Source organism: Diaphorina citri, unplaced genomic scaffold, assembly GCF_000475195.1.
Source record: "Diaphorina citri unplaced genomic scaffold, Diaci psyllid genome assembly version 1.1 scaffold409, whole genome shotgun sequence".
Taxonomy (NCBI): domain Eukaryota; kingdom Metazoa; phylum Arthropoda; class Insecta; order Hemiptera; family Psyllidae; genus Diaphorina; species Diaphorina citri.
Window position 1 is genome coordinate 1 of NW_007377844.1, and position 26,226 is coordinate 26,226.

The 26,226-nt window shown below is 40.0% G+C and overlaps 2 protein-coding genes and 1 long non-coding RNA gene across 4 annotated transcripts; all 3 read left to right on the top strand.

Annotated features, from left to right (window-relative positions):
- The first annotated feature begins 785 nt into the window (after positions 1-785).
- On the top strand, positions 786-15,330 carry LOC103508552 (semaphorin-2A-like). The gene is made up of 13 exons (XM_008473107.2): positions 786-955; positions 5,418-5,550; positions 6,801-6,810; positions 7,078-7,308; positions 8,151-8,387; positions 9,088-9,264; positions 9,638-9,759; positions 10,850-11,016; positions 12,301-12,492; positions 12,896-13,022; positions 13,789-13,842; positions 14,260-14,322; positions 14,662-15,330. The coding sequence occupies exons 1-13, from the start codon at positions 786-788 to the stop codon at positions 14,686-14,688; spliced, it is 1,710 nt and encodes a 569-aa protein (XP_008471329.2). The 3' UTR covers positions 14,689-15,330.
- A 5,751-nt stretch (positions 15,331-21,081) lies between these two features.
- Positions 21,082-23,913, top strand: LOC103508554. The gene is made up of 4 exons (XM_026823126.1): positions 21,082-21,217; positions 21,945-22,107; positions 22,700-23,033; positions 23,802-23,913. Exons 1-4 carry the CDS (start codon positions 21,155-21,157, stop codon positions 23,911-23,913), a joined length of 672 nt encoding a protein of 223 aa, XP_026678927.1. The 5' UTR covers positions 21,082-21,154.
- An 831-nt stretch (positions 23,914-24,744) lies between these two features.
- LOC113467131 lies at positions 24,745-26,225 on the top strand. 2 transcript variants are annotated; one of them, XR_003391310.1, is made up of 3 exons: positions 24,745-24,832; positions 25,325-25,469; positions 26,161-26,225. It is a non-coding gene; the product is annotated as an uncharacterized LOC113467131 (long non-coding RNA). The 2 variants fall into 2 exon arrangements; XR_003391309.1 differs by lacking the exon at positions 26,161-26,225 and adding an exon at positions 25,930-25,991.
- The last annotated feature ends 1 nt before the right edge of the window (position 26,226 follows it).

A 26,226-nucleotide genomic window follows, 5' to 3' on the forward strand; every position in this document is an offset into this window, starting at 1 on the left:
ACATTTACAGCTAAAAGTTTCTTTTTACTTTTTCCTCCCTTCCCTCTTTCACCCTTAAAAAATCCCTCTCTCCTCTCATCCTTCAAAAATCCCTCTCTCCTCTCACCCTTCAAAATTCCCTCTCTCCTGTCAAAAAAATCCCCCTTCCCCCAGAGAACTTTTCTCGTTTTTTCCCTCGGAGGGACGAAATTTACATATTGTCACCGCACTTCCTAGCTGGAGGCTAATTGAATTTTTACTTTCCCTAGGTCCCCCTCCCCTCAGTGTAATTCTTCCCTTCCTTGTTGTAATTTCTTACGCCCTCCAAGGGTTTAAAAAAAAAAAAAATATCCTGAATTCTTTAAAAAAATACCGTATTTCAGGAATAACTACCCTAAATTCTTCAAAAATCATTCTATTTCAGGGGAAAAAATACCCTAAATTCTTTTAAAAAATTACCCTATTTCAGGAAAAAAATTACCCTAAATTTACCTACCTTCTAATAGTTCTAATCCTCTCTCTTCTTCTCCTCCAGATACCGGCCGTGTATACAAGGTGGTTCAATGGTACGACGAATACGATGAGCCCCATTCGTCCCTTCTCGACATTTTCGACGTCACCCCTAACGAACCGGTTCGCGTGATGGAGATATCCCGTACGCATCGCTCCCTGTACGTCGCTAGCGACGAACGCATCAAGATACCGGCCGTGTATACAAGGTGGTTCAATGGTACGACGAATACGATGAGCCCCATTCGTCCCTTCTCGACATTTTCGACGTCACCCCGAACGAACCGGTTCGCGTGATGGAGATATCCCGTACGCATCGCTCCTTGTACGTCGCTAGCGACGAACGCATCAAACAGATTGCGCTCGTGATGTGCGCGCACCGCTACGACAACTGTTTGCGTTGCGTGCGCGACCCGTACTGCGGCTGGGACAAGGATAGCGGCACGTGTAAGCCGTACCAAGTCGGGTAAGTAAGACTAACTGTTTTTTGTTCGAATCTCCGCTAGGCCAGAATAGAAGGACCTTGCACCGTTCGGTCATAAATTCACAAAGAGATACAAAAACTTGCCTAGTGTGCGATTACCTTCAATATGTTCACTGTAGTGAGTTGGTATTCACACTTAGTCACTTCACCAATGCTATCTGAAAACGTACCTATACATAAGTAAAGTGTATGGACGTTTTATTTTTCGGGGATGAGAATTGAGTGTCATAAATTCACAAAGAGATACAAAAACTTGCCTAGTGTGCGATTACCTTCAATATGTTCACTGTAGTGAGTTGGTATAAAAAAAAACACTCGTATTTATGAACAAGAATGATCGTTCTTAGATCAGTCTCAAGTCAAAATTGACCAATCAAATGCCATTGAGCTTTGAAAAAAAGTACTTAAGTGCGCCTTTTTTCAATTTATCGAAAAGAAAATGCAAGCGTTTTCCACCCCCCTGAAGAAATTGTTGAAATGGTAATATACTTTCTAACTTCCCTTAATTCGAATGGTTGTAAGATGCAAGGGATCGATTTTTTTCTTGGTACTTTTTTTTACATATTTGGTTTTTTGAAGGGATATCATTGTTTTTCACACTGGATCCAAACACCAGAGGCGGATGTAGGTATGGCTCATAAAAAAAAAAACCGCTCTCTCTCTCTCTCTCTCTCTCTGTACCGTCTTCTTGAATGAATCTCTCCATTTTGTGATCATTTGTTTTCACTAGACTTCAGAATGAAGAGAGAGAGAGATTGTCTGAGGGGGAAGAAATAGGTATCTAATGGAAAGAGATGGGAAGACGTTAAACGTGAAATAACTAAGTACCCACTTAAATACCATCAGAGGCGGATGTAGCTATGGCTCATAAAAAAAACGCTCTCTCTCTCTCTCTCTCTGTACCGTCTTTTTGAATGAATCTCTCCATTTTGTGATCATTTGTTTTCACTAGACGTCAGAATGAAGAGATAGAGAGAGATTGTCTGAGGGGGAAGAAATAGGTATCTAATGGAAAGAGATGGGAAGACGTTAAACGTGAAATAACTAAGTACCCACTTTCATCCCCATCTCTCTCTCGCTCTCTCTCTCCCTCATCTCTCTCTCTATCATTCTTCGTTGTAAATGGCGGAGGATAGAAGATAAATCATAATATAAACCAGAGTGCAACGCCATTTCCCATCTCATCTTTTACTTAGTGTCTCAACCTCTCACCTTCTCTCTCCCTCTCTCTCTCCCGTACCCACTTTCATCCCCATCTCTCTCTCGCTCTCTCTCTCCCTCATCTCTCTCTCGCTCTCTCTCTCCCTCATCTCTCTCTCTTTCCCTCTCTCTATCATTCTTCGTTGTAAATGGCGGAGGATAGAAGATAAATCATAATATAAACCAGAGTGCAACGCCATTTCCCATCTCATCTTTTACTTAGTGTCTCAACCTCTCACCTTCTCTCTCCCTCTCTCTCTCCCTTCCTTTCTCCTTCTCTCTTTCTTCCTCCCTCTTTCGCAGTCTCTTACACTCTTACCAAAATACGACGTACAGAGAAGTAGGCAAAAGTGATGGAAGGGAGAGATTGGCCTTCCCTCCCTCTCTCTCTTCCCCTCTCTCTCCCTTCCTTTCTCCTTCTCTCTCTCTTCCTCCCTCTTTCGCAGTCTCTTACACTCTTACCAAAATACGACGTACAGAGAAGTAGGCAAAAGTGATGGAAGGGAGAGATTGGTTGGGAGGGGGAATAATGGGGAAAAGTGATAGGAGGGAGGAATTAGGTGGGAAATATGTCGTGAGAAAACAAAAGCTTTCTAAATCACCTCATATTAAACGAGAAACTGGAAGGAGAAAAAGGAGGGGAGGGGGAAACTAAAAGAAAATAGGAAAAGAAGAAGGTAGGAGGGAATGAAAAAGGAGGAAGGAAAAAAGCGAACTTGAATTTTTTTTTTTTTTTTTTTTAAAATCCAGGATTTTCTTTTCATTTTCTGAAGGACATTAAGAGCCATTCGGGTAGGTACCATCTACCTACATATATTCGGTTTCTGTGCTAGACTGGTAATACTGGTATAGAAATCATAGGTAGAAAGATATTCACTGAATACTGCTGTATCACTTCACTGAACTTAATATACAGAATACTGAAGAAGAAGAATCATTTTATCATTTCAGCTGAATATGTATCTGAATATCTAACTTACTTTGCTGTATTGCTGTCTCATAATTTTGTGCCCTCAATCTCTCATACATTGAATTTTCAAATTTTCAATTTTTCACCGAAAGCTGGAGCTATCAGACTGTCTGAGCTTTTCATTTTTTCCAGCTTTTTCTTTTACTGTAAATTTCTTTATATTGAATTCATTTTCTGACAATCATATAGAGATTACTGTAAGTTCTTCTTTATATATTGACTTCAATTTTTTTTTAATCAAAGCTTACTGTAAATTTCTTTATATGTATTCAAACTTCAAGATGTCCAGACTATTTCGAATGGTATTTTAAGAGAATATTTATTTAATTTATCTTTTGTTTGTTGCTTGTCAATTGTCATTTTCCCTGTTGTTAAAAATAAAACAAAGTATCTTGTTTTTTTTTTTTTTTTTTTTTTTTTTTTTTTTTTTTAAGAAAAAAAATTGAATTATTTTTCTGAAATTCATAAACTTTTGCTGCTTTTATGTTACCTGTTTATAATGATGAGGGCTTAAGTGTCAACTCAGCAAATTCACTCTTAGTTCATCTATTCCTTCCGAGATAATATATCGAAGGTAGGTAACTTCGATTACTACCTTTATAGCTTGTGACTTGCAATAACTTTTTTCAACACCTATGTACCTATAAATCTGTTTGCCATGATTGTCATGAACAATTTGAATCGCAAACGATTGCTCCGTTTTTGACATACGGTTGCCTGCCTGGGTGGTGTAGTGGTCAAGGCGCTCGCCTGGTAAACAGGAGGGCGTGGGTTCAATCCCAGCCGAGGTATGGAATACCTACCTCGGTGGTGTAGTGGTCAAGGCGCTCGCCTGGTAAACAGGAGGGCGTGGGTTCAATCCCAGCCGAGGTATGGAATACCTACCTCGGTGGTGTAGTGGTCAAGGCGCTACCTACCTCGGTGGTGTAGTGGTCAAGGCGCTACCTACCTCGGTGGTGTAGTGGTCAAGGCACACAGCCCAGGCAAATAGGGGAAGATTGCCCTCTTTGGCTCCTCTTGGGCGTTCTGGGGCCCCGTAAAAAAAAGGAGCTCTTTTTCTGATTTCTGAGCGAGATCTATAGAACTAGGTTTACACTGTAAACTTTACAGTTCTCTAAACTAGTAAAGACCGGGGCCGCAATCAGAGTTTCAAATTGGTTTAAGTTCACTTGATTCAGCAATCTGATTGGCTGAAATTTTTGAAATCAGCCAATCGGATTCCCCAATCAATGAGTTAAACTTGAACCGAGTTTAAACTCTGATTGTGGCCCTGGGCATAAATTGAAAATGCCAAGGGACCGCACAATTCCTCCTCTAGATATTCAAAACACATCTTCCTCGCTAATTTATTCCCGCGGGGAAGCACCACATAATGTGGTGTCGGTTGAGACTTCAGACCTTCAGAGGTTAAAACGTATAGTATTAGGGTGTACTGTATAAACTTATATATTATAGTGTATAAGTATTAGGGGATGAGTGGGTATAAGTGAGTTATGTATACTCTTGTAGATGTATATTTTAGGTGAAAATGGTTTTGTCAAACTAACCGAAACCGTGGAAATGTCTCCCTCTCTCTTCCCCCCTATCGCTCTATCTATCTCTCTCTATCTCTCTCTCCCCCTCTTTCCCTCTCTTTTGTTCTCTCTTTCTCTCTCTGCCTTTGCCTCTCTCCCTCTTATTGTCTCCCTCTCTCTCTCTCTCTCTCTCTTCCTCCATCAGTCCATCTCTCTCTCTTCCTCTCTCTCTATCTGCCTCTGCCTCCCATTTCTCTTTCTATCTTATTGCCTCTCTCTCTTCCTCCATCTCTCTCTTCCTCCCTCTCTCTCTCTCTTTCCCTCTCTCACACACTCTCTCTTTCTCTTCCCTCTCTCTCTCTCTCACACACACTCCCTCTCTTTCCCTTCCCTCTCTCTCCCCTCTCCGTCTCTCTCTCTCCCTCCCTCCTGTCTCACTCTCGTTGTGTAAAAGCTATTGTGTAACGAGAGAGGAAATGTGAGTCATATATTCCCCTGAGGGTTCCATAATGCACACCTTCCCCCTACTACTTCTACGTCATCTCAATTATAGAGAGAGGTGGAGATGAAAAGAAAGAGAAAAGAGAACGACATAAGAAAGATGGAGGGAGAAAAGGGACACAGAAAAGTAAGATAGAGCGAAAGAAAAAAGAGAGAAAGATAAGAAAAAAGAGAAGAAGGAAAAGAGAGAAGTTAAAAAGAGGGACAGGGAGAGAGAAGAAGAAAAAGAGAATCCGCCTTAGGCGAACTCTATCCTCAGGAATGGAATGGAGGTGAAAGGAGAGAAGAATAATGGAATGGAGGTGCAAGGAGAGAAGAAGAATGGAATGGAGGTGCAAGGAGAGAAGAATAATGGAATGGAGGTGAAAGGAGAGAAGAGGAATGGAATGGAGGTGAAAGGAGAGAAGAATAATGGAATGGAGGTGAAAGGAGAGAAGAGGAATGGAATGGAGGTGAAAGGAGAGAAGAATAATGGAATGGAGGTGAAAGGAGAGAAGAGGAATGGAATGGAGGTGCAAGGAGAGAAGAATAATGGAATGGAGGTGAAAGGAGAGAAGAGGAATGGAATGGAGGTGAAAGGAGAGAAGAATAATGGAATGGAGGTGAAAGGAGAGAAGAAGAATGGAATGGAGGTGCAAGGAGAGAAGAATAATGGAATGGAGGTGAAAGGAGAGAAGAAGAATTGAATGGAGGTGCAAGGAGAGGAGAGGAATGGGAATAATGGAATGTAGTGGCAAGGAAAGAAGAGGAATGTAGGGGTTTAAATGAAAAATGGGAGGGAGGAAGCATAGGAGGGAATGGTTTAGCATAGGAGGGAAGGGTTTAGCATAGAAGAGAAGAGGAAAGTAGTGGAGGTGCAAGAAGAGCAGACAGGTTTAAATGAAAAGTTGGAGGGAGCAGAGGAGTGCAAGGAAAGAAGGGGCTTAAATGAAAAATGGGAGGGAGGAAGCATAGGAGGGAATGGTTTAGCATAGGAGGGAATGGTTTAGCATAGGAGGGAATGGTTTAGCATAGGAGGAAAGGGTTTAGCATAGAAGAGAAGAGGAAAGTAGTGGAGGTGCAAGAAGAGCAGACAGGTTTAAATGAAAAGTTGGAGGGAGCAGAGGAGGGAAGGGGTTTAGAGTGGCAAAAGCTCTCGTCATATTAAAGGCTTTACTGTTTAGTGCTCTATATTTGCATACATCATATTACGTCCCTTATCCCTGGTATAATCCGCAATGATTGGCAGAGACTGGAGTTAGAGTGTTTGTTGTGTATGGGAAGACTCAACAACTCATACAGGGTAGACTCAACCAGATTTTTTCTTCCTAATTTTTTGCCGGAATTTAGTTTAGTTTTTTTTTTCGACAATTTTCCTGGAAAGCGGAAAATTCGAATGCCGAAAAAGCGCGATTTCGTGAACTTGTTAGGCCAGCCACTCACTATCAGGTAGACCTGACAGGTACCTACACTTGATGCCTGATGAGCACACAGACTATCAAGTAGACCTGACGGGTATCAGGTAGACCCGACAGGTACCTACACCTGATGAGCACACACTATCAGGTAGAGCTGACAGACGGACCTGATCAGGTGTATACCTTTCAGGTCTACCGGATAGTGAGTGGCTAGCCTGTCAGGTTCTTAGGGTTGAATTTTAGAGATTGCCCCAGGTAATTATTTCGCCCTTTGTTTGTAATTTCTTGTATTTGTGTACTTTAAAGAATCTAAAATCTAAGTAAATCTAAACTGTTTAAATAAGTAAATAAAAGAGTACTTTAAAGAATCTAAAATCTAAATCTAAACTGTCTAAATAAGTAAATAGAACAAGATATTATATCCTTCTTTTTCCTTGTTATGTAAAATTTAGTCTGTTGATCTTGTTCCATGCTATTTGATTTTTTCTCTAATTTCCCCGTCTGTTTTCATCTCTTCCGCAGAACCTGACTTCGTCGGCTCGTACGACATCGGCAAGTACGTCTTCTTCTTCTTCCGCGAGACCGCAGTCGAGTACATCAACTGCGGCAAAAGCGTGTTCTCCCGCGTGGCGCGCGTGTGTAAGCGCGACACGGGCGGCAAAAACATCCTCAGCCAGAACTGGGCGACGTATCTGAAGGCGCGCCTCAACTGTAGCATCCCTGGAGAGTTTCCGTTCTACTTCAATGAAATCCGTGAGTTTGAGTTTTAAGTTTTTATTACTTTCCTTATCCTATAGGAAGGAAAGTAATGTAATCGGGTCAAATTTTCGATGGTCAGATTTTAGTGCCAAAACACGTTTTGGGGTCCCTAGAACCTAAATCCAAAGTTTCAGCCATTGGTCCGTGTGTGTGTGTGTGTGTGTGTGTGTGTGTCTGTCTGTCTGTCTGTCTGTCTGTCTGTCTGTAAACAAAATATCTCGAGAACGGTAAGAGCTAGAGACTTGAAATTTGGTATGTGTAGTCTTTCAAATGTGATCATCATTATCATTATCATCATTATTATGATTTAAGAAAATCGTTAATAAAAAAAAAAAATGCTAGAGGGAACTGTAAAGGTGTGTCCAAACTAAGTCGACCCCGTCGATCGTCATCGACTGAAACCATACTCTGCCTCGACAACATAGATTCACCTCTTCACCTTGACGGAGACAGCTTAACAACGGAGATCTTATCATCCTAAAATCGAAGGGAATAGATGGAGAAAGTCAGCCGTTCCGAAAACGAACCTTATCTGTGTAAGAAAGTTCGCCCCGGACGAAAATCGAACCCTTCGTGTAGCGCTCACAAGGCAGACGCGCTACCCTCCAAGATAACTAGGCTGGTTCGTCGATTTTGGCAGAGCTTTTGAGAAGGTTCTCAGTTTTTTTTTTTTTTTCTCGATTACTTTTTGGGAATCATTTGTTTCTTCCTTTGTTTTGTTTTGTTTAGTTTTTTTTTTCTCGGTTATTTTTTGGGAATCATTTGTTTCTTCCTTTGTTTGTTTGTTTGTTTGTTTTTATTTATTTATCTAATGTTGTCTGTCTCTTTCTCTACAGAGGACATCTACAAGGTGCCCGGGGACGACACCAAGTTCTACGGGGTGTTCACGACGTCCACCACGGGGCTCATGGGGTCCGCCATCTGCTCCTTCTCCATCGAGGACATAGAGCGCGCCTTCGTCGGCAAGTTCAAGGAGCAGGCGACGTCAACGAGTGCGTGGCTCCCCGTGCTGAGCTCCCGCGTGCCGGAGCCCCGGCCCGGCCAATGTGTCAATGATACGGAGACCTTGCCTGGTGAGTAGATGTTTCGAACGGAGTGAGTTCTGAGTTTTAACTCGACGATTTTTCATTAGATTTTGATGATATTTGGAAATTTGGAAAAAAAGACAATTATTATTGATGCACTTCGGATTTTGGGATTGGTCCTTTTGGGTTCCCTTAAGATTTTTTTTTTTTTTGCCATAACTCGCGAACGGTTTGTGCGATTTTCATGCCATTTGGCAAACTTGTTCAAATACTCGATTAAAGTACCAAGTAACATTGTGAAGGTCCATTTCAAGTTCCTTCCAACGATGAAATTTTATGAAAAACAAATGAAAAAGGACCTTCTCAGCCGTGCTTGTCAAGTCTATCTGATAGTGAATGGTAGGCCTTGGGATTATTGAGATGTTTGGAAAATCCTACAATGCTGCAGTGAGCACCAAAAATTGTGACAAAATAACACAATGCATTTATTTATTTCCAAAGGTAGAAACACACTACCATCACGTCACGTCACTTCACCTGAAGTAATGGGGAGTCAGGAAGATGTAGTTCAAAATTTTCCCATTAAATTGTAGGTAATTACGTTCAGGACAACCACACTAATATCACGTTAAGTGACGCACCATCATGTTACGTACGACGTAATGTGATGGTAGTGTGTTTCTTACCTTAAAGATCACCGAATCTCCAAGTTAGGTATTATTTTCATCTCATCCATTTTCATTTCCAGACTCGGTTCTCAACTTCATCCGATCTCATCCGCTCATGGACGAGGCAGTCGCCCATAGGGACAACAAGCCCGTGTTCTATCGCCGAGATCTTCTATTCACTCATCTGGTAGTGGATGTGGTCCAATATGAAGTGTTTGGTACCACGTCCGAGTACATTGTCTATTTTGCCGCTACGAGTAAGTATCAGTGTTGCCACCGGTGGATGTGGTCCAATATGAAGTGTTTGGTACCACGTCCGAGTACATTGTCTATTTTGCCGCTACGAGTAAGTATCAGTGTTGCCACCAAGGTTAAAAATATATATATATATACACCTATATCCTGAATTCTTAAAAAAAATACCGTATTTCAGGAAAAACTACCCTAAATTCTTAAAAAATTACGTATTTCAGGAAAAAATACCCTAAATTCTTCAAAAATTGTTCTATTTCAGGGGAAAAAATAACCTAAATTCTTTAAAAAAAATTACCCCATTTCAGGAAAAATTACCCTAAATTTACCTACCTTCTAATAGTTCTAATCCTCTCTCTTCTTCTTCTTCTCCTCCAGATACCGGCCGTGTATACAAGGTGGTTCAATGGTACGACGAATACGATGAGCCCCATTCGTCCCTTCTCGACAATGAAGTGACTAAGTGTGAATACCAACTCACTACAGTGAACATATTGAAGGTAATCGCACACTAGGAAAGTTTTTGTATCTTTTTGTGAATTTATGACCGAACGGTGCAAGGTCCTTCTATTCTGGCCTAACGGAGATTCGAACAACAAACAGTTAGTCTTACTTACCCGACTTGGTACGGCTTACACGTGCCGCTATCCTTGTCCCAGCCGCAGTACGGGTCGCGCACGCAACGCAAACAGTTGTCGTAGCGGTGCGCGCACATCTACAGGTTATTATCATTATTTAATTATTTATTGTACCGAAGGAGAGCAAAAAAGGATCCAAGCACCCAAGTCAGCAAAAGGAAGGAACTATGAAGCCAGCCAGCCTAGTTGGCTTGGTTGGTAGCGCCTCTGCCTTGTAAGCGCTAGGCCGCGGGTTCAATTTATGCCCGGGGAGGATTTTATCCTCAACAGATAAAGTTCTTCCTCGGAACGGCTAAATTCTTTCAAAGGAACTTTCTCATCAAATTTCAGATTTGCAAGTTGTCTTTTCAGTTGCATCTGTTCTGTTAGTGATTTTCTAGCATAATTCTGTTTAAGTTTTTGATGATGTCGTATGCTGTTTCACATTCTTTTATGAGATCTAAGCACTCATCTGACATACATTGGATTAGGATTGATTTGGCAATAGCATTCTTCTTCTTACATTTGGCAGAATCACTTTCTTTCATAGGTTCCTCAATTGCCTCCTTACAATCATTTTCATCTAGAATTGCCTCAATTCTGTACAAGAAATAATTCTCTCTTCGATTTCGGGACGTTAAGACCTTAGCAGTTACAGTTCTCTCTATCAAACATCTTTTTTTTATAGCAGATCTACAGCAAGGTGGAGTTGTGTATGCATCCTAATACATCTATGTAAGTGTTATAATTTGACCGCTGCATTATACTTACCGCTTCTTTCTTCTCCCAGGTTTTCATGGCACTCTTGTACTTCTGGAACTCGTGACACCAGAGGGCGTACGCTTTCTGGTACTCTGTCTTCTGACCTGGGGGTGAACATCTGAGGAGGAGGAGGAGGAGAGATCAACTCACGGATTTCATTGAAGTAGAACGGAAACTCTCCAGGGATGCTACAGTTGAGGCGCGCCTTCAGATACGTCGCCCAGTTCTGGCTGAGGATGTTTTTGCCGCCCGTGTCGCGCTTACACACGCGCGCCACGCGGGAGAACACGCTTTTGCCGCAGTTGATGTACTCGACTGCGGTCTCGCGGAAGAAGAAGAAGACGTACTTGCCGATGTCGTACGAGCCGACGAAGTCAGGTTCTGCGGAAGAGATGAAAACAGACGGGGAAATTAGAGAAAAAATCAAATAGCATGGAACAAGATCAACAGACTAAATTTTACATAACAAGGAAAAAGAAGGATATAATATCTTGTTCTATTTACTTATTTAGACAGTTTAGATTTAGATTTTAGATTCTTTAAAGTACTCTTTTATTTACTTATTTAAACAGTTTAGATTTACTTAGATTTTAGATTCTTTAAAGTACACAAATACAAGAAATTACAAACAAAGGGCGAAATAATTACCTGGGGCAATCTCTAAAATTCAACCCTAAGAACCTGACAGGCTAGCCACTCACTATCCGGTAGACCTGAAAGGTATACACCTGATCAGGTCCGTCTGTCAGCTCTACCTGATAGTGTGTGCTCATCAGGTGTAGGTACCTGTCGGGTCTACCTGATACCCGTCAGGTCTACTTGATAGTCTGTGTGCTCATCAGGCATCAAGTGTAGGTACCTGTCAGGTCTACCTGATAGTGAGTGGCTGGCCTAACAAGTTCACGAAATCGCGCTTTTTCGGCATTCGAATTTTCCGCTTTCCAGGAAAATTGTCGAAAAAAAAAACTAAACTAAATTCCGGCAAAAAATTAGGAAGAAAAAATCTGGTTGAGTCTACCCTGTATGAGTTGTTGAGTCTTCCCATACACAACAAACACTCTAACTCCAGTCTCTGCCAATCATTGCGGATTATACCAGGGATAAGGGACGTAATATGATGTATGCAAATATAGAGCACTAAACAGTAAAGCCTTTAATATGACGAGAGCTTTTGCCACTCTAAACCCCTTCCCTCCTCTGCTCCCTCCAACTTTTCATTTAAACCTGTCTGCTCTTCTTGCACCTCCACTACTTTCCTCTTCTCTTCTATGCTAAACCCTTTCCTCCTATGCTAAACCATTCCCTCCTATGCTTCCTCCCTCCCATTTTTCATTTAAACCCCTACATTCCTCTTCTTTCCTTGCCACTACATTCCATTATTCCCATTCCTCTCCTCTCCTTGCACCTCCATTCAATTCTTCTTCTCTCCTTTCACCTCCATTCCATTATTCTTCTCTCCTTTCACCTCCATTCCATTCCTCTTCTCTCCTTTCACCTCCATTCCATTATTCTTCTCTCCTTTCGTCAGCAACACTTCGGACAGTATTTGTGAAAGTTCGGTGGGTCGTCTGAAGCAAACAGTCACTTGGGGTCAGAGTGTACATCTGAGTTGCTTTGTGATACACCCTGTATTTCATTCTATTCTTTTCTATTCTATTCCAGTCTCCTGCAAGACGTGAGCAACACTTCGGACAGTATTTGTGAAAGTTCGGTAGGTCGTCTGAAGCAAACAGTCACCTGGGGTCAGAGTGTACATTTGAGTTGCTTTGTAAAGCTTCCGGCTTCCATGGCCAACCAACCAATGTCCTGGTATCACTACAGCAAGGATAAAGGTCGTTACCAGATCAAATTCAGGTAAGAAGAACTTTGCCCCATTTTCTATTCGCCAATGCACATTAGCATTAAGTTAGTGGGGGTAAAAAAATGGTCGATTAAAATATCAGCTGGTAAAATTTTAAATTTTACCCAAAACTTCCTGTATTCCTAATGCGAAGCTCAACCTCGTAAGGAAAATGAGTATCTATGTAATATGACTGTCCATACGTCCATAGTGACCGGTGCCAACATGGAGCATGGTAGGTAAACATTACCTAGCTGTTATAGGATTTATTGAGATAGTTGGAAAATCCTACAATGCTGCAGTGAGCACCAAATTTGTGATATAATAACACAAAGAAACGGCATTTATTTAATTTATTTATTATTATTTTGGTTTTCCTACGGCTAAATTTATTTTTTTTTTCTCCTATGTTGCCAGATCGGACAAGTTCATAAGAACAGTGGATGGGGGCCTGGTGATCATGGCCGTGGAAGAGTTGGATGCCGGGAAATACGACTGCTGGCTTGGCAACACTGTATTGTGCACGCACAACCTCACTGTAGACGCTCATAGGTAAGCATTTGGTATGGTAGAGCCTGTACTAAACCATTGGACATCTGCCATCTTGAAAAGTAAAAATCGTTTCCGAAAGGAAATACACTTATTTTTTTTTTCATTTTATTATTATTATTATTATTATTTCTCTCCTTTCACCTCCATTCCATTCCTCTTCTCTCCTTTCATTCCTATGGTATCATCACCACCACTTTTCGTTTCCACTCGTCCGCTTTCCACTCCTCTTTCTAGTTTATTGTCTCATTTTCTTCGCACTATTTTCTTCATTATCATTCTTTCCATTTAGGGATTTTAGGGCATCAGTTTGAGCGAAATTAAAAAATAAAATGGGCGGATGAGTGCAGTGCGAAGGGCGTTCACTCGTCCAAATTTTTGGAGCCAAAGCCAAATGTCAACCCAAAGCAATCACCCTAGTTAGGGCTGATTGAAAGGCTGACGATACACGCCGACCCCGTCCGAACACGGGAAAAGGCGAGGAAGAAGAAGAACAAGAAGAGGAGGAGGAAGATGAAGAAGACAAAAGGGTGTCATTTACTCCCCTTGAGATCAAGGACCATCGGTGAAAGATAAAGGAATGGAGGTATTTTAGATAAGAAAGAGGAGGAGGAGGAGGAAGAGGAGGAGGCAGAGGGAAAGGAATAGGAAAAAGAGAGGTATAAAAATTAAAATGTAAATTTGGTGTCTCCGGTGTTTTTTTTTTTTTTTTCTTTTCCTCTTGAAATAAAAAATAAAATATCAAATAATTCCAATAATAGCGTAATAATCAGAAGTACAAGAGTGCCATGAAAACCTGGGAGAAGAAAGAAGCGGTAAGCATAATGCAGCGGTAAATTTATAACATAGATGTATTAGGATGCGTACACAACTCCACATTGCTGTAGATCTGCTTGTAAAAAAAAGATGTTTGATAGAGAGAACTGTAACTGCTAAGGTCTTAACGTCCCGAAATCGAAGAGAGAATTCAGACAGGATAGGAGAAAGCCAGCCGTTCCGAGGAAGAACTTTATCTGTTGAGGATAAAATCCTCCCCGGGCATAAATTGAACCCGCGGCCTAGCGCTTACAAGGCAGACGCGCTACCAACCAAGCCAACTAGGCTGGCTGGCTTTATAGTTCCTTCCTTTTGCTGACTTGGGTGCTTGGATCCTGTTTTTGCTCTCCTTCGGTACAATAAATAATTAAAGAAATAATGATAATAACCTGTATTTATTTTTTTTTCTTTTCCAGCAATGTGGCCGACGCACCAACGAGACTCTGACAATAGGCGGCCAAAACACGCACCCCAACGAGATCTTGATCATCAAAACACTTAAACAGAATTATGCTAGAAAATCACTAACAGAACAGATGCAACTGAAAAGACAACTTGCAAATCTGAATTTGACGAGAAAGTTCCTTTGAAAGAATTCTTCATCCGATTTGATGCATTGATCAGAGATCTCAGAGTGGTATTCCTAAGGAAATGTGGCATGAAACCCTGATAACAGCCACATACTTATTGAACCGGAGCCCTACAACTTCAAATTGCTAAAATCTCCATAAGAAATACACAGAGTGCAGACTTGCAGAGACTGCGGGAGAGAAAACTTTTCCTCGCTCGCCTAATATTTGAGTTTTGTTTATGACGAGATCTTTCACGGGAGTCCGATAGTGTAAATGCTTCCCCTAATGGGGGTCCGATAGTGTAAACACTTCCCCTATTATTCCTCCCGCTACGAATGAATCCTTCGGCTGATTCCGACTGAAAACGAAGTGTAGTTCCGAGTTTAAGCGAAACGTTTTTCCGAGTTTAAACGAGGCCTAGTTCCGAGTTTTAACGAGGCCTTTTGGACACCGCCCTTATGAGGAATAGGGTAAAATATTCATGTAGTTATGAAAGTTCTATATTGTATTTCTATGCAGGACTGTTTATTCTCTATGTATACTATTTGATAAAGGGACTACATGTCCTAATTCGACAGTCTAAATAAATACTCGTACTATGTTTTGCAAACTCGTGTGATCACTACAGCCGATGTCCCCAGACGGGCACCCATCTAGATAGCAACCACGTACGACGTTGCTTAACCTAGGTGATCCGTCTGGAACTGGTGATGCGTTTTATTTGACATAGCTCATGACTTTGTAATACTTTGTATGGTTCAAACGAATACATACATAATTGAATACTCAATAAACTTTATTAATGGCCGGTTCCACAAATCTGAGTTTAAACTCGGTTTAACTCTTGGGTTAAGCAATAAATACAAATGCAGTTTCTTTGTGTTATTATATCACAACTTTGGTACACACTGCAGCATCGTAGGATTTTCCCAATATCTCAATAAGTAATCCTAAAATCCAATGTTTACCTACCATGCTGGCACCGGTCGCTATGCGCATTATATTTAGGTTTGATAGAGGGAATTGTAACTGCCAAGGTCTTATCGTCCCGAAATCTAAGAGAGAAGGAAGACAGGATAGGAGAAAGCCAGCCGTTCCGAGATATGCGCATTATATTACATAGCTATTCATTTTTCTCACGAGGCTGAGTGGGCCCCGCAACAGCCAGGCACGGAGTCAATCATTTGCATGATGCAAATTTCTTGACCCCGCCGGGAATCGACTGAATTAAGCAATATAATTGGTTGATTTCAATAATTTCAACCAATCAGAATACTTAATCCAAGAGTTAAAGTTAAACCGAGTTTAACTCAGATTGTGGTCCTCATGGCTATTTTACAATATTTTATTTTTTATCTCTGTGTAAATTTGTACGATTCAGATAATCCACATGGAAAAACATCTCATATAAAATAATATTATTTATATCTGTGATAAATATTAAATCATTTTCAGTTCATTATGATTTCTCGATTTTTTAAAGTATTTTTTTTTTATATATAATTTCATTTGATTTGATTTTTTTTTTTTTTAGTTAAAAAAAAGTAGGTACTTTGTGCGAATTATAGGTACTAATAGAGAATTCTCAATTCTGGATGTTGACTAAATATTGTTAAATAGGTAGGTACCTATACCTAACCGTTTTGAAATTGCAAGACGGAATGACGGAAATGAAATTTGACAGATTTTCATTGATTTTTGAAGGTAAAAATGTTCACCAATTCACACCAGAATTTTACAATCATTGGACAAAATAGTTTTTTTTTTTTTCGTATTAATTTATTTGGTTTTTCTAATTTTTAGACGACAAATGTAATTTTTTCCATGTTCGATTTTTTTTTATTTTATTTATTTATTTTTTTTTTTGCCATTTTTTATACGTTTTCGAAGTGTACAAAATGTTAACTTTTAGTTTAATTTTGACTTACTTAATTTTATTTTTGTATTTTTTATTTTTAAATTAATTATTACATTTCTTAATGTGAATCCTAATTTTGTATTTTACAAATAAATATTTTTAAGCTTGTATAAAGTTATTTTTAAGGATCCCTAAATAAAGTATTAAGTATCTACTCGTATTGTAAAGGTATACAAGCGGACAAAATTAGAGGAACACTATTAATACTAAACTTATGCAATAAGTGTACTTAGAATTTGTATAGCATTTCTCCCACCTTTATGGCATTTCCTCCATTGTTGTAAAATTTTAAATCAATCACCAGTGTTTCGTAAAAAAAAAAGATTTTTAAAGATAAAAAGATTCGTAAAAAAAGAATAAAACAGAAGAATCAATTATTTTTCACATCACAGACTCGACTATTTATTCTAATGTGAAAATCAAGAAAACCGATACAACCCTGATAAAATCTGAGCTTTCTGCTAATTTTGTCTCGCAGCTGTGTAGTATTTTAAGAAAATCATCAATATTTGAATATACCTACCCATCTAGGTTTTTATCGTTTAGCCTTTTTTTGAATCATTTTATACAAACATCTGAAGAAATTAGCCTTTTAGTTGTCTAATTTACGTAGTGTATTTAATCTGAAATGGTCGTTCTGTTAGTCGTTTTGATGAAAGGTGCTTTTGTAAAACAGAGAAATCGAATTTTCCTTGTGGAAGATAAGTTGAATTTTCCTAAGGCGGAAAGCGCCAGACACCATTTTTTTTGCCATCGTGGGTGTCTTAAAACCCCGAGTCTGTCTCAAAGTAAAGGAGAAAAATGAAGCTTGAGGGGGAGGGGGGTCACGAAATCTCGCGAGTTCTAAAAAAACGCTTCCACACACTCTGTTTTTTTTTTCACACTCCTTCCTCGGGCCCCCTCGCCCCCCTCCCTAAATACGACCCTGATAAAGCCGTATTTCCCTTTCGCAATTTCCCCTCTTCTGGAGTGGGGAAATCGTTCCCCCTTCCGTGAAAAGAAAATACACCTTAACTCAAGTTACAGAAGAAGAATCCGACCAGACACGGCAGCCTCATTGGAGTCGTGGTTATGTACAGGGTTAGGCGTAGACATGCCTGTCCCGGTGGAGCACACTAAAGAGATAGGAGCCTCTCATATCATATGAGGGGCTCCTATCTCTTTTGTGTGATGCACCAGGACAGGCGTGTTCACACCTAACCACTGGCGTAGCGTGGTCTAAATTCAAGTGTAGGGCCTTGTAGGGCTCATGCACAGGTCTACCAAGTCCCATCACAGTACATGCCATCAATATTTATGACTTATGAGCATTAGAGTGAACTTTTGAGTTGTATGGCCGCCATACATACACGCTACGCCACTGCACCTAACCCTGTACATAACCACGACGGAATCCACGATTTCCATTCTTTTTTATAGTAATAAACTTTTAAACAACTTTATCCAATCCAACTTTGTTCTGATTTTTACTACTTTTCTTAGTCCCGACGTGTTAGACAAGCAATTAGAATGCACATAGAAAAAACAAACCTTCTTTCCTTAACCGAGTGTTCTAAATGTTGCCATTTCTTTTTTTGGTGTTTTTCTAAGGGGCCACAATAAGAATTTAAACTTCAATCTGATTGGTCCACTTCAAAGTTGTCAGCCAATCAGATTGCTTGATTCAAGAGTTAAACCGAGTTTAACCCTTGATTGTGGCCCCGGCCATAGATGTCTTCAGTCTTTTAAATCCCCAAAAATACGAGGAAATCGACCTCTTTTTCCACCCCATTTAAACTCTTCTTTAGCCAGGACCTCTATGTGAGGTTAAGTTTAACTCTTTAATGAAGCAATCATATTGGCTGAAAAGTTTGAAATCAAGCAATCAGATTCCTTGATCCAAGAGTTAAACTTAGGGCTATAGTGAACAAAATATCTACCTTTACAAAATGGGGTGTAAAAGTAAGTTTAAATTCAGTTTGTAGTCCCGGCCATTCGTCTCCCTCGTTTATTTATTTTTTAAAACTCTTTATTGAATATAAATGATAAATAATTATAACTATATTGTACATTTTTATAGTGAAAAGATGAAATTGCCTAAGATAATGACTAGATACCTACCATAATCCTCCTTACGACATCGGACGAAGTTGGGGCTGACAGGTACACCTGATCAGGTCCGCCTGTCAGGTCTACCTGATGGTGAGTTGGTGAGTGGCTGGTCTATCTAAAAGGAAAGTGATAAACCGTTAGATTTTGTTTTTGTCTGAAAGGGAAAGAAAGGACAGAAAAAAGAAGAAGGAACAAAGAAGGAAATTGGTTTTTGTGACTGAAATAAATGAAAAGTTGCCAGCCTAGTTAGCTTGGTTGGTGGCGCGTCTGCCTTGTAAGCGCTAGGCCGCGGGTTCGATTCTCGCCCGGGGCGGATTTTATCCTGATGGGATAATGTTCGTTCTCGGAACGGCTGGCTTTCCTCCTATCCTGTCTTCCTTTTCTCTCTTCGATTTCGGGACGATAAGACCCTAGCAGTTACAGTTCCCTCTGTCAAACCTCTTAAAAAAAGGAAAGTATTCTTTAAGAGAGAAACAAAGAAAGAAAGGGAAAAGGAGAAGAAGGAAAAAAGAAAAGTTGCCAGAAGACGAAGGGTTTTGCTCTGTCCCACCACTGCGTGTTTGGAACAAGACTTTGTTGATTTGCTCCAAATTTACATAAGATGTCATTGTAGATATTGTGTAGGCCCTTACTCTAATAACTATTTTATATTATAACTACCCAAATCAATCATTTTTAGAAATAAATTGAAAAAAAAAACATCGTTTGTTAATGTAGAGTTATCTATGCTAAAAAGTATCGAATATTGCCGCAGAGCGCAGCACCGTACGGAGGAGGTTTTTTCATTTCTTGTTTTGATTATAATTTTGAAGATGGCGGAGATGGCCGCTTGTTCTTTGTGTGTGACTGTGCGGCATAACCTGTTGTGAATACCTATAATTAAAATAACCAAAGGCCAGATTAAACTTCAGAACTTTCAACTTTATTTTAGAAAGACACAATTCAAATTACACAAAAATCAAACGCTATCATGACGCACAGTCACACACAAAGAACAAGCGGCCATCTCCGCCATCTTCAAAATTATAATCAAAACAAGAAATGAAAAAACCTCCTCCGTACGGTGCTGCGCTCTGCGGCAATATTCGATACTTTTTAGCATAGATAACTCTACATTAACAAACGATGTTTTTTTTTTCAATTTATTTCTAAAAATGATTGATTTGGGTAGTTATAATATAAAATAGTTATTAGAGTAAGGGCCTACACAATATCTAGAAGGACATCTTATCAAATCTTATGTAAATTTGGAGCAAATCAACAAAGTCTTGTTCCAAACACGCAGTGGTGGGACAGAGCAAAACCCTTCGTCTTCTGGCAACTCACCCTGTATAAAATTCCAAAATGAACACCCTGTATGTTTTCAAGATTTCCATAAATGAATAATTAAAAATAGGTACATTAATCTTACTTGTACAATAAAAATGAACTTAATTTGGTAGTTAATAGTTAACAAAATACAAAAAATATTATAAAATAAGCTGAACAAACAATCAAAAAATATCTATCAAAAGATATTAATTCTTGATTATAGAATTTCTTACTTGATATTTTCTACACCCAACATATTTCTAAATTTCACAAAGTTTGCAATGGATAATCCCTTGAATTCTCAAAAATATCTCAGATACCTATTGAACCAAAGCTTAACTTTACTAATATTGAAAAGTCATCTGGAAAACCCTATAGAGAACTTATAGGATCTCTTTTGATTGGGGAATCCGATTGGCTGATTTCAAAAATTTCAGCCAATCAGATTGCTGAATCAAGTGAACTTAAACCATTGGTATTGGTACAGGTATTAAACTCTGATTGCGGCCCCGGCCGGCCTTTACTAGTTTAGAGAACTAAGTTTACAGTGTAAACCTAGTTCTATAGATCTCGCTCAGAAATCAGAAAAAAGAGCTCCTTTTTTTACGGGGCCCCAGAACGCCCAAGAGGAGCCAAAGAGGGCAATATTCCCCTATTTGCCTGGGCTGTGTAATAATAATAGTAGTAGTGCTTATTTATACTGCTCGCATGGGACTGAAAAGTCCCTTTACTCCAGCAGTAGGCTACCACTATTATTGTGGTCAAATTCTCAAATTATATTGAGGATAAAATTCCATACCTCGGCTGGGATTGAACCCACGCCCTCCTGTTTACCAGGCGAGCGCCTTGACCACTACACCACCCAGGCAGGCAACCGTATGTCAAAAACGGAGCAATCGTTTGCGATTCAAATTGTTCATGACAATCATGGCAAACAGATTTATAGGTACATAGGTGTTGAAAAAAGTTATTGCAAGTCACAAGCTATAAAGGTAGTAATCGAAGTTACCTACCTTCGATATATTATCTCGGAAGGAATAGATGAACTAAGAGTGAATTTGCTGAGTTGACACTTAAGCCCTCATCATTATAAACAGGTAACATAAAAGCAGCAAAAGTTTATGAATTTCAGAAAAATAATTCAATTTTTTTTCTTAAAAAAAAAAAAAAAAAAAAAAAAAAAAAAAAAAAAAAAAAAAAAAAATTACATTAGATGCACGTGGCCTGTGTTGTAGCATGCCCATCCCGTAAAATATTCCAACTAAGGAGCGGGATTTATCTTTGAGGTATTCTATTGTATCCAACTTATTCCATGTTCTAATCTTTCCTTTTTGTCCAACATTACAGATAGTAAAAGAGTTTCTCAAGACGTGTGCTCCTCTCAATTTTGACGCCAGCTATCGAATTATCGAAACCACTATGAAATTGTTCTACACTGGCAACATATCCTCTCTCAAATACGAACCTGACATATGTTACAATGTAAGTTATAGTTTTATTTTCCTTACGTATCTGGCTGGGGGACGTTAAACAGGGAGTAGACTAGCTTAGTCTGGCTGGTGGATGTTAAACAGGGAGTAGACTAGCTTAGTCTGGCTGGGGGACTTTAAACAGGGAGAACAGGGAGTAGACTAGCTTATTCTGGCTGGGGGACTTTAAACAGGGAGTAGACTAGCTTAGTCTGGCTGGGGGACATTAAACAGGGAGTAGACTAGCTTAGTCTGGCTGGGGGACTTTAAACAGGGAGTAGACTAGCTTAGTCTGGCTGGGGGACATTAAACAGGGAGTAGACTAGCTTAGTCTGCCTGGGGGACGTTAAACAGGGAGTAGACCAGCTTAGTCTGGCTGGGGGACGTTAAACAGGGAGTAGACCAGCTTAGTCTGGCTGGGGGACGTTAAACAGGGAGTAGACTAGCTTAGTCTGGCTGGGGGACGTTAAACAGGGAGTAGGCCAGCTTAGTCTGGCTGGGGGACGTTAAACAGGAAATATACCAGCCTGAATTTCCCTTGCTAAAGAAATAGCAAAGATTGAGTGCAAAGGACATCCTCTCGTAAAATGTATAGACAAATTTAACCAAATGTCAGCCCACAGCAATCACCCTAGTTAGAGGGCTGATTGAGAGGCTGACGAAAAACGCCAACCCCCGTCTGAACACGGGAAAAGGCGGGGAAAAAGAAGGAGATTGAACCCTTTATTATCTTCTTCCAGATAACGGAAGTATACCTGGACATGCTACAGCACTCCGAGGCGTCTTCCTGTACTGTATTGCTTACCAATGGACTGGACAAGGTCATAGCATGTCTACTTCATAGTATGTCCCACAGCGAGCGAAGGGACGAGTTGCTCCTTCGAGTGTGGCAGAAAACCTGTCGTAAGTTGAACATTACATTATTTGTTTGTTAAGGCAACATTTGGATTTTTGACCGAACAAAGTGAAGGTCTACGTTTTAACTCGACCGTTTTGCATTTAGTTTGGATGTTTGTTGGTCCCGCTATAACTCGCGATTGTCTGCACCGATTTTGATGAAATTTGTTACACTTCTGAATTGTTAATGCTGCTCGTTAGGGCATGTCTACTTCATAGTATGTCCCACAGCGAGCGAAGGGACGAGTTGCTCCTTCGAGTGTGGCAGAAAACCTGTCGTAAGTTGAACATTACATTATTTGTTTGTTAAGGCAACATTTGGATTTTTGACCGAACAAAGTGAAGGTCTACGTTTTAACTCGACCGTTTTGCATTTAGTTTGGATGTTTGTTGGTCCCGCTATAACTCGCGATTGTCTGCACCGATTTTGATGAAATTTGTTACACTTCTGAAATATTAATGGTGCTTGTTAGGGCCGCTTGGATGCCCGTAATTGACTCAAAAAGGGTTCTTGTGACAATGTGACCACCGATTTTGCTCTAGGGAAGAAAACTCAGCTTGTGGTTCCGGTCATAACACGAACGTTCTTCTCTTGCAGATCACTTCAAGGACATCCGCTGTCCCACCCTGTTCATGGACACGATCCGTTCCGAAATGGTCACCCTGTACACGTCCTTCTCTCCCCTCCTCTCCTCCGCCTGTCCCTCTTCCCCCGGGTCCACGGTAAACCGGGACTTTATCCCGATGAAACTCTTACTCGCGTTGGACTTGACGTGGGACGGTGACGCGGGACGGACCCTGGGGAATGTCCCGTGGGACGTGGTACTTAGGATGGTGCAGATGTATTTGGCTGAGCATGAGATGACCAAGTATCATGTGCTCCTGTTCCCGATGCTCATGCGGGGAGACCTTCTCGCTACCGAGGACAAAGCGTAAGTGTCTTTTTAATCTTTGTGTCAGTATACTTTTAATCTTTGCGTCATTATATGTATTGTTCTTCTATTTTCTTATTATTTTTTTTTTTTCATATCAAATCTAACTGTGAAATAAACATAGGGCTTGTCCTCAAAATTAGTCAAGTCTGTTTCTTATCGGTAAAAGGAACCTATGTAATGCAATGAGAAAGTATTTCAATAGGTTCAAATTTTCAAATTAGGAAAATGAGTGGAAATATTCGTTTCAGGGTCCCTTGATATCAAAAGTGGTAAGTGGTTTTTTAGTCCATGGTCTGTGCCCTAAATCACCAAAGTATGGAAAAGTATTTACAATTCCATATTTTGATATGATTTGTCCAAATTCAAAATTCTGCTTTTCCATTGGCTATTACACTTGTAAGATACTTTTCCATACTTTGGTGATTTAGGGCACAGTTCGTATGTTTGTTCTTGTTCTTGTTTTTATTTATTTTTTTTTTTAACTTCTACGTATTTTCATTTTTCCTTCCGAATCTGAAACGATTTTCCCTCTTCTGAAGCCCAAATCCCCGCCCTATATATTTAAGGGTTGGGAAGATGGTGCTCATCCGAAATGAGTTTCATCCTGAACAGATAGAGTTCGTTCTCGGAACGGCTGGCTTTCTGCTATCATGACTTTTTTTTAATTTTGGGACTACAAGAACTCCGTTACAATTTTCTCTATCAAATGTCTTAAAATTAAAGAAAAAAAAAACTCAAGTCAAACTTTTTTATTTTGTTTTCCAGTGTCCTAACAACTCTCGTCCAACTCAAGAATCAGTTCCCCGCTGAGTTTATCACTACCAGTCTGTTCAAATCTTGTCTGGATCTTCTTCAACAAGGAGCCCAACAGGGGTAAGTAATAACTTCATCATTAATTATGGAAGCTGTCTGCATAATTTGAGCGACCTGTGGCTAAAGGTGAAGTCGTGAGAGGCGCTAGTTCCTTTTGATCTTTTTCCCTGTATAGCCCTAAATAGCGAAACTTTGGTCCGGAATAACGGCCGAACCGTACCTTCTGGAAACAGGGCCCAAGGATATTTTTGATCTACATAATTTATCGAATCTCTGTGCCAAGTTTGAGGGATTTGACGGAAATTTAAAGGCCTGAGCATTGCGAACTCTTTTTGAGCTTTTTCGAAGTTTTCGCGTTAAATAGCGGCCGAACCGTACATTTCTCAAGGTCCGGCCCGCGGACACTTTTGATCATCATTAACTATGGAAGCTGTCTGCAAAATTTGAGCGATCTGTGGCTAAAGGTAAAGTCGTGAGAAGCGCTAGTTCCTTTTGAGCTTTTTCCCTGTATCATGGAAGCTGTCTGCAAAATTTGAGCGACCTGTGGCCAAAGGTAAAGTCGTGAGAAGCGCTAGTTCCTTTTGAGCGTTTTCCCTGTATAGCCGTAAATAGCGGAACTTTGGTCCGGAATAACGGCTTAACCGTACCTTCTGGAAACAGGGCCCAAGGATATTTTTGTTCTGCATAATTTATCGAATCTCTGTGCCAAGTTCGAGCGACTTTGGCTGAAATCTAAAGGCTTGAGCATTGCGAACTTGGAATACAACTTCACCGAGTGGTTGAACTGTATAGAGTTAGAACCAGACTTGGAGTACTATGAAGGATTCATTAACCACCTTGAAGGGTAAGCCATTCAGGGTTTTACTTTTCTTCTCCTATAACAGAGTTTATTCTCCGGAATACAACTTCACCGAGTGGTTGAACTGTATAGAGTTAGAACCAGACTCGGAGTACTATGAAGGATTCATTAACCACCTTGAAGGGTAAGCCATTCAGGGTTTTACTTTTCTTCTCCTATAACAGAGTTTATTCTCCCCTTAGTCAGTGACAAATAGCCCACTATAGACACATATGTAATAATGAGTGTCATTTTGCTCCTCAAAAAGAGAGAGTAAGAAAAGGGAGAGAAAAAGAAAAAAGGAGGGAGGGAGAGAGATTTCTCATTTTTTGCTTTTTCTAAAATGTAGGTATCAGATGTTTTGGATACTGTAAAAGTTGTGAAAATGCTCTGGTTTACCACAAAATAATTCACAATTGATATTGATTTGTTTCAGGCTGCTCCTCAAAAAGAGGGAGTAAGAAAAGGGAGAGAAAAAGAAAAAGGGAGGCAGGGAGAGAGAGATTTCTCATTTATTATTTTCTCATTTTTTGCTTTTTCTAAAATGTAAGTATCAGATGTTTTGGATACTGTAAAAGTTGTGAAAATGCTCTGGTTTACCACAAAATAATTCACAATCGATATTGATTTGTTTCAGGTATTGCAGACAGATTGGTACAATCCCTATTGATCATCCATCATGGTCTCCACTTGTCAAAACGGTGATCCGACTAAGTGGTTCGAGTATCCTTCAGAAAGAAAAGTTTGTGTCAGTTATAAAAATCTTCCAGTCAGGCTTAACGGTAAGTTCTTTTATACACATGAACAGTTTCTCAAGATATTTCTTTCCAAGCTAATAATTCTGTTGCATGTTCAAGCATATTTCACTCGACTCTCTCTGATTTACTCGTCAAAACAGTGATCCGACTAAGTGGTTCGAGTATCCTTCAGAAAGAAAAGTTTGTGTCAGTTATAAAAATCTTCCAGTCAGGATTAACGGTAAGTTCTTTTATACTCATGAACAGTTTCTCAAGATATTTCTTTCCAAGCTAATAATTCTGTTGCATGTTCAAGCATATTTCACTCGACTCTCTCTGATTTACTTCCTTTCTTTCCCTTATTTCTCTCCCAATTATCTTTCTCCCCCTCCTTTTTCTTTGTTCCTACCCCCTCTCCCCTTTCTCCTCCCTCTTTGTCTCTTCCTTTTTCTTCCTCCTTTTTTTTAAAAAAAGCTAATCAGGCAGGGAAAACCCCCATTTTCAGAGTTCCAATCACAATGTTCGTTTCATCACATGGTCCCACTGGCTGTACTTGAGTCAGAGATCGATTTACTTCCTTTCTTTCCCTTATTTCTCTCCCAATTATCTTTCTCCCCCTCCTTTTTCTTTGTTCCTACCCCCTCTCCCCTTTCTCCTCCCTCTTTGTCTCTTCCTTTTTCTTCCTCCTTTTTTTTTAAAAAAAAGCTAACCAGGCAGGGAAAACCCCCATTTTCAGAGTTCCAATCACAATGTTCGTTTCATCACATGGTCCCACTGGCTGTACTTGAGTCAGCACACATTT